Source organism: Ceratotherium simum, chromosome 4, assembly GCF_057802395.1.
Source record: "Ceratotherium simum simum isolate JZ-2026a chromosome 4, ASM5780239v1, whole genome shotgun sequence".
Taxonomy (NCBI): domain Eukaryota; kingdom Metazoa; phylum Chordata; class Mammalia; order Perissodactyla; family Rhinocerotidae; genus Ceratotherium; species Ceratotherium simum.
Genome location: NC_141903.1, coordinates 92776960 through 92789055, shown reverse-complemented (window position 1 = coordinate 92789055; position 12096 = coordinate 92776960). Strand labels below are relative to the sequence as shown.

Below are 12096 nucleotides of genomic sequence, written 5' to 3'. Positions count from 1 at the left end.
GGGCTGAGCGTCCGGAGCGGGCAGGGGGTGTGTGGGGGTGTAGGCTGGGAGTGTTTTCCTCTTCACGGCTGCGGCAGGGCCCTTAGGGTCCCCAGCCCCTGGACTCGAGGCCCTGCCCTGCCCATTGTCCGCACACCTCGTCCCTCCGGCTTCCGGGCCGCGGGCGAGATGATTTGCTGCAGATGACATCAGCCCTGGGCCAACGGCTGGAAAGCGGCGGCAGCCACCGCGTGAGGATGTGCCGGGTGGTCCTTCCCTCCTCCTCCTCCTCCTCCCCGGCTCCCTGGCTGGTCTCCATGTAGAAGCGGCGCCGCCGCCCCGCCTCTCTCACTCCCCGCGCCTCTCCGCCGCGCGCTCCAGGAGAGGGCGGAGGGGAGGCGGAGCCGCGCCCGGAGGAGGGGGCGCAGGGGCGGAGCCGAGCCGGCACCTTCCCAGATAAGCCTTTCTCCTGCCGCAGAGCAGACGAGAGCAGCTGCGCGGCCGGAGCAGGACACTTCGCCCAGGCGGAGGGGCCGGCACGATGGCGACCGTGGTGGTGGAAGCCACCGAGCCTGAGCCGTCCGGCGGCATGGCCAACCCGGCGGCGACCACCTCGCCCAGCCTGTCGCATCGCTTCCTCGACAGCAAGTTCTACCTGCTGGTGGTCGTCGGCGAGATCGTGACCGAGGAGCACCTGCGACGCGCCATCGGCAACATCGAGCTCGGTAAGAGGCCCTCCGCCCCCAGGGACGCGCCGCGGAGACGCGCAAAAGGGACCCCACCCAGGGCGCGACGGACACCCTCCTCGGCCGCGCCCCGCACCCCCGTGCACGCCTCGCTCGCCACCTCCGCATCGCTCCGGACTCCTTTCTAGGCTAACTTGGGAGAATAATGCGAATGACTAGATTTGAGATCCAGTGGGAGAGTCTCTCCCAAGCCTGAGGGATCTGTCACCAGCTGGGTCTGCAGATCCGAGCCGGCCACCGCCTCTCCCGCTAAATGAAATGCAGGTGTCAGAGAAGCAGAGGCCACAGAAAACCCGCAACCGCAGGAGGCAACAGGGAGGGGGGACCTGATGCAATCACTCCCTTCAGCCCCGCTCTCACCCCCGCAAAATGCTGGGAACCCCTCCGCCCAAGCCGGCAGAGCAGAAGCCCCACGTGCCAGTGCCTGTGTGGGGATCATCCTCACCACAGCCCCCTCAGCCCCCGAGAAATGCCTTTTCTGGCTTAAAAACTCGCCATTTGCTCTTTCCTCGGGATGACGAGGCTAGTCCTGGGGCCACGCCCGCTCCCCCACCCGGGACGAGAGATGGAGAACCGCTGGCGCTCGGTTCCCAGACGGCGCCGCCTTGTGCCGCCCCTGGGACCTTGGTTACGGCTTTCAGAAAGGACAATGGGTCCCCAAGTTGCGGGGTGGGGCTTTCTTTTAAAAGTCTCAGCCTCGGGAGTGATGGGGTGGGGGTTGGGGGGGTCGGCCAGTGGGGCCAGCGCCCGGCGGGGTGCGCGCACCAGGAGCGCGCTCTGCAGAGGCCGAATAGCGGTTCTCCTGGAGCCGGGGCGGGGCCGTGGGGTCGGGCGGGCACCGCCTCGGGCGCGCACTCCGAGCCCCCCCCCCCAGCCCCCGGCGCCGCAGTGCTCCTCCCGCCCCCCGCCGCACCTGCCCCCGCACTGCGGCGGCCCCTGGGCCGGGCGTGCGCTCTGCCGGGGCCTCTGCCGGCTCTCTCGCGCTCTTGGTCCTGGGCGGGCAGCTCGGATCTCTGCCTCGCCCTCCCCACCCCAGAAGCCCTCCCACCTGGCGCCCCCGCCCCCAGCGCGCGCTCCTCTCGCGGAGCCGCGGAGGCGCATCTGCCAGGCCGGCGGTGGGCGTGGTGCCGCCGCACTGCGGTCCCTACGGCGGCCGAGCGGACAAAGGCGCGCCCGCTGCCTTCTTCCCCGCCGCCCCCCACCCCGTATAAAAGACCGAAGAAAAACCTTATTTTAGATGAAAAAATCAGCGCTTGTCATCTGCTTCTGCATGTGGAAACGGCCGCTGGTCCCTAGAACAAAAGGCTACAGGGTGGGGACGGGAGTTGCAAACCTGGTTCTTTTGTTTCACTTTAAAGCACTGATTTTCCCTTTCAGCTAAAAAAAATGTGAGCAGAAAACAGTCGTGTTATTTTATTCGAGAAAAATTCAAGAATAAGAGATTTCAGTAGAGAAATGCCTTAGTTGAGCATTTCAATAATCCTTCGTTTTCAAAGTATAGGCCTGTAATCTGATCCGTCCTAATTGAGTTTATTTGCACATTTTCTCCTTGGAAAATGTCACACTACTAACTTTGGGTGTGGCTGCTGTAGGAATCCGTGACTTCGGATTTTTAAAAATATATTATTTGTCAGCACCGTTGCCAGGGAATAATAATATATTAGGAGGTGATTTTCTATCGATACATTCTCATAACTGCCCGATGCGGTGCCAGGAGAGGGACCGCCACCCCCATTTTTAAGATGGGGCCCAGAGAGGCAGGAAGGATGGGGAGAGCGGCTCAAGGTCACACCGCCGTCAGCGAGAGGAGTGCCAGCGCTGCAGCGTCGTGGCCCGTCATAGTGCCAGCGCAGGGCGGGCCGACACCGCGGAGAGCGCCCCGCTCGGGTGTCTTTTCCAGGGCTTGTCTTTGTGTAGTCGCCCAGGGGTAGGCAGCGCCTGAGCGGAAGGGGCTGCAGGAGTCACCTCCCCACCGTAGTTCTCTCCCGGCCCTGTGACTGCACATCGTGCTCTTAGTGTCCACTCCTGGGCCTTATTCAAGCCGCTTCTGTCTGAGGATGAATAGATGCCTCCGCGTACGGCTGTGCTGCCCTCTGCCTCTGCTCTTTTTCACACCACTAGCACTTAGTGATGAAGTCCAGATTTGTCTTCCTGACATTTATTTTTTAATTTTAAAAAATGTCATTGAGGTATTATATAGAGAGGAAAAGGCACAAATCATAAATGAGAAGCTCGGTGAATTTTCACAAAACGGGCGTAGCTGTGTGACCCTGATGGGGAAACAAACATTACTGGAATCCCAGAAGCCCGCTCATGTTCCTTCTCAATCATCATGCCTGCCTAACTTTTAATTCCCTAATTTAGTCAGGTTTTTGCACGGAACTCCAAAATGGCTGTATTGATCCCGTTAGGAATCAACCGAGTGAGCGAGCGGAGCCTTTCCTTTCGCACAGTGACAGATGCTGCTTTCCTCGGAGATCGCCCTCCCGGGCCCTGGGGTCTCCGCTGCAGCTGAGCTGCAGGGCCTCCCGGAGCCAAGTGATAATGCCGCTCCGCATCTCTCCAGACAGTCTGAGATGATTTAGCAGCAGGGCAGGCTGGCTGCTTCCCTGTGCCTGACATGCTGCTGCCTCAGCCCCAGGTCCCAGCTGGGCCTCCTCCAGAGGTCACTCTGGTACCACTGCTGCTGTTTCTGGTGCCTGTGGGCCCGTTGTGTGAAGGGAGATGGAGATGCCCCAGGAGGCTCGTCTCTGATCCCTGCCTCCAGGATGGGAAAACAGTTCATCGCCTGTTACTCTTGCTTCCTATTTTCCCTCCCGTCTTAACTGAGGTTCTGAGGGTTTGGAGACCCTGGTGACTTGGATTTTTGCCATTTGATTACTGAGGGCTCTTTGGGAAGCCTAGAAAATATCTGTAGGAGGATGGCGGTGATGCAGTAAGTCAACAGGCCCAGAACCTCCTGATGTGGATGCATAGTAAATGCTTCTTGAAACCAAGGAAGAGAGATGGTCACTCGTTTTCTCCACTGTATTCAAAAATCATAATGTAGGGTTTGGTCATTTCTTCTCAAGTTAAACACAATAGTCTTTCGTCGGACTGGCCTGGCTGTATTTAGTTAGTTATGCAGGACTTCATGCCAAACCATTGTCCCTCCTGCCGGCTACCACTGCATGGCTCCTCCTTTGCTCCCTTCCTAGCTAGCCCCCAACATGGACTTACAGGTCAGCCTGTTTTAGCAGGGCGCCCGTTCCTCCCTTCGTTTGAGGACATAGACTGCATACATCCAAGCCTTGCAAACTGGATTCTAGAGCCTTGTGAGTGGAATTTTCATTGTTTCATTTTCTTTTTTTAAAGGAACTGAAACATAAGGAATACTAAGTGTCGGTTTGATGCTTTAAATTACTGTGAAAGAGTGTAACTTTCCTCTAGTTAACACTGGGACTCAGCAAGATTTGTTCATAAAAAGACAGATGTGTGCGGGGCCGGCCCGGTGGCGCAGGCGGTTGGGTGCGCGCGCTCCGCTGTGGCGGCCCGCGGTTCGCTGGTTCGGATCCCGGGCGCGCACGGACGCACTGCTTCGGCAAGCCATGCTGTGGCGGCGTCCCATATAAAGTGGAGGAGGATGGGCACGGATGTTAGCCCAGGGCCGTCTTCCTCGGCAAAAAAAGAGGAGGATTGGCGGATGTTAGCACAGGGCTGATCTCCTCACACACACACACAAAAAATAGATGTGTGCAACATCTCCCGCCCAGGATTTTTAGATGTAAGTTTACCTAATTACGTTGTAACTTTCAGATATCACTTGATTGAATGTCTTCAGCCTAAGATAGCTGAGAGAATTAAGAACCCAGGAAAGATTTGAGGTTTAGTTTTCATTTTGTTTTAACAGGAAAAAGACAACGACGTGGTGGGAGTTAAAAGAAATGTTGGAGAATGTTAAATTTGTTATATTCATCTTCTTACTTTTCAAAGTCAAAAGGCAGATGGATTTCTGCCTGCACTGCTTAATTGGTATTATCTACTAAGGGTTCTGTGATCCATGCTGAAACACAAGCCAGTCCCCAAACTTGAGGTCATTAAATTGATTATTCATTGTTACTCTTCTCTAAAGGCTACTTTTAAAATAAGTTCTAACTTTTAGACCAATAAGTAAATTATTATAAATCACTTCTTTTGTTTGTTTTTAATGTGAGATGCTATCCAAGGCCTCAATTATTTATCATGAGTGCTTTGAAATGATGAGCTCTACATGGAAGGCATTGTCTGCATGACACACAGCATGTATATTATGAACATGAAGTTGTTGGCCTGAAAAAAAAAAGGAAAAAAGAAAATTGAAGGTTGGGTCAAGAGAAAAAATAGGAAATCTTTTCTCTGAGAAATAAAGCCTTTCTGAACATATCATTTCCTTTGTTTTAATTCTGTTTCTTTAGTTTATGATTTTAATCTGACATAGATCACTTTTTAGCATAGTTTTACAAGTAGAATCTTATGATTATAGCTTAATCATTTAAGCACTTGCAAAAAATATTCAAAAACCTATTTCTCAGAGGGAGCAACAGAGAAAATCAGCTTGTCAGAGGCCCAGATAACTGTCAGAGAGAACCACATGCCATTTCAACATGCAATGCAGGTCATTTCGTCCTGCTTTCTTCACTCTGTTGTCTCTTTTAGAAATATAGATTTTAGCCTTTAAATGGGAGGGGTTTTTTTTTTTCTTTTTCCATTGTTGGTTTTATTAAACAGTCCTGCAGAATGCTTGCATGGTCAGTGAGCTTGGAGAGATGGAGCCTGTGTACAGTGAGGCACGTGGCCCTTCCTCATTGTTCACCCCAGCTTCTCCTGTGATGACACCCCCCTTTTCTTTTCTCCTTTTTCCATCTTCATGTCACTTCAGCTTCCCCTTTGTGCACTGCGACCCCTGAGGTCAGAGAACTGAGATAGAAAGATCTTTGGTTACCCCCTTGTCCGTGGCTGGGGAACTGGCCCACAGAGTGAGGGCACACGCTTCCAGGGCTGGTGACAGCCCTAGATTAGGCAGGAGAGTTCCACCAACTTCCCAGGGGTGATACATGCCCTCCAGGCCCAGAAATTTAAAAGTGGAGGTTGATCTCCAACTTGGAGTTGTTCTGCCCTGACCTGGGTAAGCCAGTAAGGGGCACAGAGAACAAAGCCTCAAGGAAGGGCTTGACCTGGTGTGTATTGGGGCGATAGTCAGAAAAAAGGCCAGGAATTTATCAGGACTCTCTCCTCCCCATCAGAGACCAGGATGGCCTGCTCCTGAAAGCCTTTCAGAACCTCTTTACTAACACCCCACTCTCCCCTCCAGTCAGGAATTCAGAGAGGGAAGAATGTGGGAAGGGCCAAAGAAGATATTTTTCTGTCCACTGTTAGCTTCCTCTTAGGCACAAAGGGGAGACACATAACCTACTCAGTGCACTACGAACCTTCCCTGAGAACCGCTATTTCCCTTTGCTGAGATCATCCAATAGAAGGTGCAAAGTAATTATAAAGTATTTTCTTTCTAAAATTGGTATAGAAAGTGGCCTGGTTCCAAAATTTTCCTTTCCAACTAAAATAACTAGTAAAGAGTTCATTGTAATCTTTATTTTATAAGTGGTAGTAGTGACTATGCATTGTTAAGACATAATTTGGCTGGAAATTTCTCCCTTGAAAAGAGAAACCTAAATTTTTAGTTTCATTGGGAGTGTAAAAATGAGAAATACTATTTTTGTCAGCTGTTTACTAGTGTAATTTAAAAATTACCAAATGGTTTTCCTACTGTTTTGTACTTTTTCCATGGCTAAATTGCAAATCATATAACCAGGAGTTTATGAAATATAAAGCAAACATTTAATTGCATGGGTCATGACAAGTAAGGGAAAAATGGCAAACAACAATGTAATAGCTGGTCTACGTATAACCCTAGATGAAGTCACTCAAATGATGTAGCAATTTGGACATTACTGAGAACAAAGGCAGAAAAATTGTATGAATTTAATTTAAATACATGTGTCTCATTATTAACTTATTGACCTGACTTGACAAGCCAGAAGACAAAGTGGAGCTCAGACCTGGTACACAGAGAATCCTGTCAACAGTCAGCAATTAAGCAGCTGAGACGAGAGCTGGAGGATTTTTCACACTAGACGAGCGTATAGTGTATACGTCGAAGTAAAATATTCTAATGAATTCAGACCTCTCAACCTGTCAGGCTTTCTGTGAAACAAAAAGAACCCATTAATCATCTCTGCACTAAAAGGATCCACAAAATCTCAACACGCCTTGCTTGTTAAAATTTAAATACTCCATTAGCACAAATGCAAACTGAGGCTGTCAATGTTTCCAGGGAGACCCATAAAATCCTCCCTTATAATTTAGCCTCTCTTTAGGAATGTGAACTCTTCCACACCTGAATTCTTCCCATGGGTTGTACGAGGAATTTCTACCTCTATTTAGTGGACATATGTCTATTTGAAAATATTTCTCGTAGTTGAAAAGATGTTTGCTATATAATCTGAAGATATTTTGGATATGTAGTCCACTGAGTTTCCAGAATCTTTTTGTAATGTGTGCGTGTGTATAGATAGATAGATATAGACATAGATATATATAAATCTGCCTTGATTCTTTGCAAGATAGGTAGAGTGAACAGAATATAAATGAGGGTAAAGGCAGATATGCATTGAAGATTGAGAGGTGTATTTAAATAACGTGTTGCCATTTATACTCCCAAGTCTGTATGCACGACTAATGACCAGCAAAAATGATTAAATGCCCGGGTGTTTATTTAGAGAAAGTTCACCTGCTGTGTTATTCCTGGAGGTTCAAGCCCCTGGCCCTAGTAGGTCTGCAGTAAATGATTGTTGTTCCAGAGGTTTGTTCTGGTGGTTGAGGATGCTCCATGCAAGGGTACAATCTGGATACTGCATACTGGCTCTGCCATGAGCTGTCTATGTGGGAAAATATAAAAACACATAAAAAACAAACACTCCAGAGTCCTGTGGCTCCCCAGTTTTCCCTGGCTGGCGCCCCAGATCTCCTTTCTCTGATGCGCTCTGGGGTTTCCTTAGCCACCCCTTTGGGAGGGCAAGCGAGACCGGGCAGAGGGAGGAGGAGGAGGAGACGAGGGAGGGAGGGCATCAGCACTCCTGGCCCTTGTGGTCCTCTCACCCCAGCTTCCAGTTGAGGGAACAGAACTTCTGCAGGAATAGACGGTTTATGGCCCCCAACTCTATGGAAGTTTTATAAAATATAAAAAGTTGCCACATTTTGTTACCTCTGGATGAGAAAATCCAATGCAACTAACAATTGTGAATGAAAGAGCTGCCTGCCAAGCTAGTCAGGTAGAATAAATGCTGGAAGGACAGACAGGCCAAGTCTGTAAGACTGAGATCTGGCCTTTTTTTTTTTTTTTTTGAGGAAGATTGGCCCTGAGCTAACATCTGTTGCCAATCTTCCTCCTTTTTTCCTTTTTATCTCCCCAAAGCCACAGTAGATAGTTGTATGTCATAGTTGCACATCCTTCTAGTTGCTGTATGTGGGACGCCGCCTCAGCATGGCTTGATGAGCAGTGAGTAGGTCAGTGCCTAGGGTCCAAACTCAAGAACCCCGGGCCGCCAAAGCAGAGTGGGCAAACTTAACCGCTACGCCACCCCATCAGCCTTCTTATCAAAGATCACACAAATTTTGGGTTGATACCAGGGGTTGAGAAACCAAAGTCAGAAACAGGATGAGTAAAGAAAAGAAACCGTTGGTGCACACAGAATCTGGACAGCATCATTTCAAACACAGGCCTGGACCTGAATGCAGCCCCTTGTCTCTGCCTTCCCCACCCTCCTTCCACATCTTCTTGCCTCCTCTAAGTGGACCCTGGGAAAGCTGGAGGTTGTCCCGTGGCCTCTTAACTGCTACAGAACTCACTATCTTCCTGTCCTTTCTACTCCCTTCCTAAAGTAAAGTCTGTCATTTTCCTAATAGCTATTTTCTTGTACTCTTCCAGAAAAGCTGCATTTACATTTTGTGAGGGCAGAAGTTCAGTGCACACTGCTCGTTATCCCTCTCTTGCGGCCTGGTGGGGAGACCTCCCCGCCCTCCCATTTTGCCAGCATCCGCTGCTGGTCACCAGGCTCTTCAGAAAAGGGCTTTCCACACCCTCCCTGGAAGCCTGAGAAATGTTACAGTGGTGTTTTCCAAACCACTCTGAAATAACTAACTAGAATCTGTCATCTGTCTTCCTGTCCTTCCTTAGGAATCCGATCATGGGACACAAACCTGATTGAGTGCAACTTGGATCAAGAACTGAAACTTTTTGTCTCCCGACACTCGGCGAGGTTCTCTCCTGAGGTGCCAGGTGAGGCTCGGTTCCGTGTTAGTCAACCAGAGTTGAGGGACGAGGAAGCAGGCCGTGGCTGCAAAGCTGGGCCTGGGCATCAAAAAGCTTCCTCTTATTGCTGCAGGAGTCCTTGTGTTGGGTGTTACCGACTGGGTGAGCAAGAAGCCACACTCTAAGGAGTCAGCTCTACGTTGTCACTGTGCGGGCCACCTACCTTGTAGGTTCTTAGTGAGAGGTTTTCAAGTTCGGGGGTGTTTTTTTTTTTGTGTCTCACAGTACTCTGAGCTTAAGGATTGCAAACTATTTAAATATTAATTTTACTTAACTGAAGTTATGAATACAAATGGATACCCCCAGAATCCACTGGCCCCTTCCCTCCCAAGAAAAGGGAGTGTCTGCGTTTCAAAGGAAATAGACACCGTCATTCATCGGTGTGGTATCTTCCACCTTCCTTAGTGTGGGTGAAGAGTCCGAAATTCCAAACTGCTGTTAAAATAGCCTTTCTTTCAGAGATGAAAAAGAATCTGCAGAATAATTAAAGGTAAGGACACAAAAGTTTGTCATTTGTGAAGGTGCTCCCGCTAAGCAGCGCCTCTCTGGGGATGTTCTCTGATCTGTGCCGTAGGCCTGGGGGTGCAGTCACCTCACCCGTCCTGTCCTCTCCTGTGAGCAGTGACCCACTTCCCCCATGTGGTCACGTCCGAGGATTACCAGCAGGTTGCTACCCATAGAGACGCCACACCTGAGCGCATTTCTCACGGGCTCTGCCGGTGTCTATCACAGACACTGTATTGCGTTTATTTCAATATCACTTAAATTTTATGTAAAATAGGGAAAACCCTTTTCTGCCTACGTGGTTTTGTCGTATGATTGTTAATTTTTTTGGCATTAATATAAAATCAGAAATGGGGTTCAGCCTTTTTTTTTTTTTTGTGAGGAAGATCAGCCCTGAGCTAACATCTGATGCCAGTCCTCCTCTTTTTGCTGAGTAAGATTGGCCCTGGGCTAATATCTGTACCCATCTTCCTCTACTTTATATGGGACGCTGCCACAGCATGGCTTGACAAGTGGTGCGTCAGTGCGAGCCTGGGATCGGAACCTGCGAACCCCAGGTTCAGCCTTTTTTGACTGATTACATCATGTTCCGTTAGCCTTGCACACACTGAGTTGGAAGCCACTTACAGAATGTCAGCACCTTCCAGTGTCACACGTGGCTGCAGCCGTATGCCCACGAGACTGTCCTGTTCTTCTCTTTGAGTTTGATGTTAGAATAAAATCCCATCCATTTCAGTTATCAAATGAACGGTAGCTTTCAAGCATGGGATTGAGTAAACGCGCTAAGAAAAACTTAGCAGGGACTGGTTCACCAGAAGGTAAACTTGCTGCAAAGAGACGTGGACAGGCAGCCCGTAAGAGACTTTGCAGTGAGAAATGAGAAGGATCCAGAGGCTGTCAGATGGCACTTGAGCTGCTGAAGCAAAGGTACAGTATGTGGTTGATTCTCTCGTTGTTATTGTGTTGTGTTTTTGTGTCTTGCACATCTCCATATCTTTTTTTGGGGGGGGGGGGTTGTGAGGAAGATGAGCCCTGTGCTAACATCTGCCAATCCTCCTTTTTTTTTTGCTGAGGAAGACTGGCCCTGGGCTAACATCTGTGCCCATCTTCCTCCACTTTATATGGGACGCTGCCACAGCATGGCTTGCCAAGCCGTGTGTCGGTGCACGCCTGGGATCTGAACCGGTGAACCCTGGGCCACCGCAGCGGAGCGCGCGCACTTAACTGCTTGCGCCACCTGGCCGGCCCCTCTCCATATCTTTTAAAATCATCTTACAGAAAGAAAAATAAGGGAAGTACCCAAGTATGTTTCCAAATGTAAAACGTTTCCATCCGTTGTCTGTAGGTTGTTCTGGCTTTCTCACTGTGACTGCTTGCAAGACTCCTGCGTTTTTGGTAAACAAATCCTGTCATTCCCGTTCATTCGTTCACACTTGGACTGACTTTGTAGAACGGCAGCTGTGTATTGCAAAATGAAAGGTTGTAAGAGTTGCTGAGGAAGTAACCATTTGGGGAGAAAGGACCTGGTATTACTCTGTGGATGAGGAAGGCCAGGGCCCCCAACCTCTGCTTTAGGCTCCTGTGCCCACCCCCTCCTTTTCCAGCCGTCACCTGTGGTGAGGACTGGCCACCCACCCCGCTGCATCAAGGCTGTGCCAGCTCTGTGTCCAGAGACCCTCCCGTTCTTGCCGATCCTGGGAAGGCCAGCTGTGATGGCCGCCCCTCAGGCCTGTGTGAGCACAGTGCAGGGCCGGCTCCCCTGTGAACTGTGCGTCTGGGGCTGAGCCCGGAGTGATGCCCCTGCAAGGGGTGTGAGGGGTGTGAGGGGCGTGTGCAGAGTGGCATGAAGCTTCCCCACCGAGGCTGCGTCAACTATGAATGCTCGTGTCAGACTCAGTTCAGGGAGTCAGTGTGCTCTAGAGGGAAGATCCATCCTTGTTCGTCAGAGGACAAGGATGCAAAACTGGGGGGTGGGGGTCAGAGGGTGATCGCTGGACTGGGCTCCAGGAAGCCTGTAGCTTCTGCTGAACAAACCAGAGGGTTTAGAGGAAGATTTGAAGTCTGTAAGTGGGTCCAAGTCTGGTGGTCCCTTCCCCACTCACTGGAATCCCGTAGAGGCTAAAGCGTGTGCCTCAGGCCTCTGAAATGGAGTCAGCTGAACCTCTGCATTTAGAGTTTCAAGATCCCAAGTTAACTTAGAGGCAAGGAACAAGATGAAGGATGGCTCCTCTGAAAAATAAAGCCGTTCATTCAGTCAGTTAAAAAAGATTTAAATGGCACCTACAATGAGCCAGGCAGTGGGGTGGGTGGGTGAGCACCCAGCCGTGAGGGACCCAGACGTGTCACCACATGACGTGCTCTTCTTCTTATGAGAGGGGCAGGTGCCAGTCACTCAGGACTAGCATAGACCCCAGCGCCTGCATCAGATCCAGGTGGGGTTGTTTGGTCTTATTTCGTTGAGGCAAGCAGAGTTGTAGTAAA

General features: G+C 50.2%; 1 protein-coding gene across 1 annotated transcript in view; it reads left to right on the top strand.

Annotated features, from left to right (window-relative positions):
* Positions 1-444: 444 nt before the first annotated feature.
* MAP1B (microtubule associated protein 1B) overlaps positions 445-12096 on the top strand; it is a 90466-nt gene continuing 78814 nt past the window's right edge. The window contains exons 1-2 of the mRNA XM_004420468.3: positions 445-704; positions 8977-9078. Coding sequence (XP_004420525.1) covers positions 521-704; positions 8977-9078 — 286 coding nt within the window. The 5' untranslated portion in view covers positions 445-520. The remainder of the gene's footprint in view (positions 705-8976; positions 9079-12096) is intronic.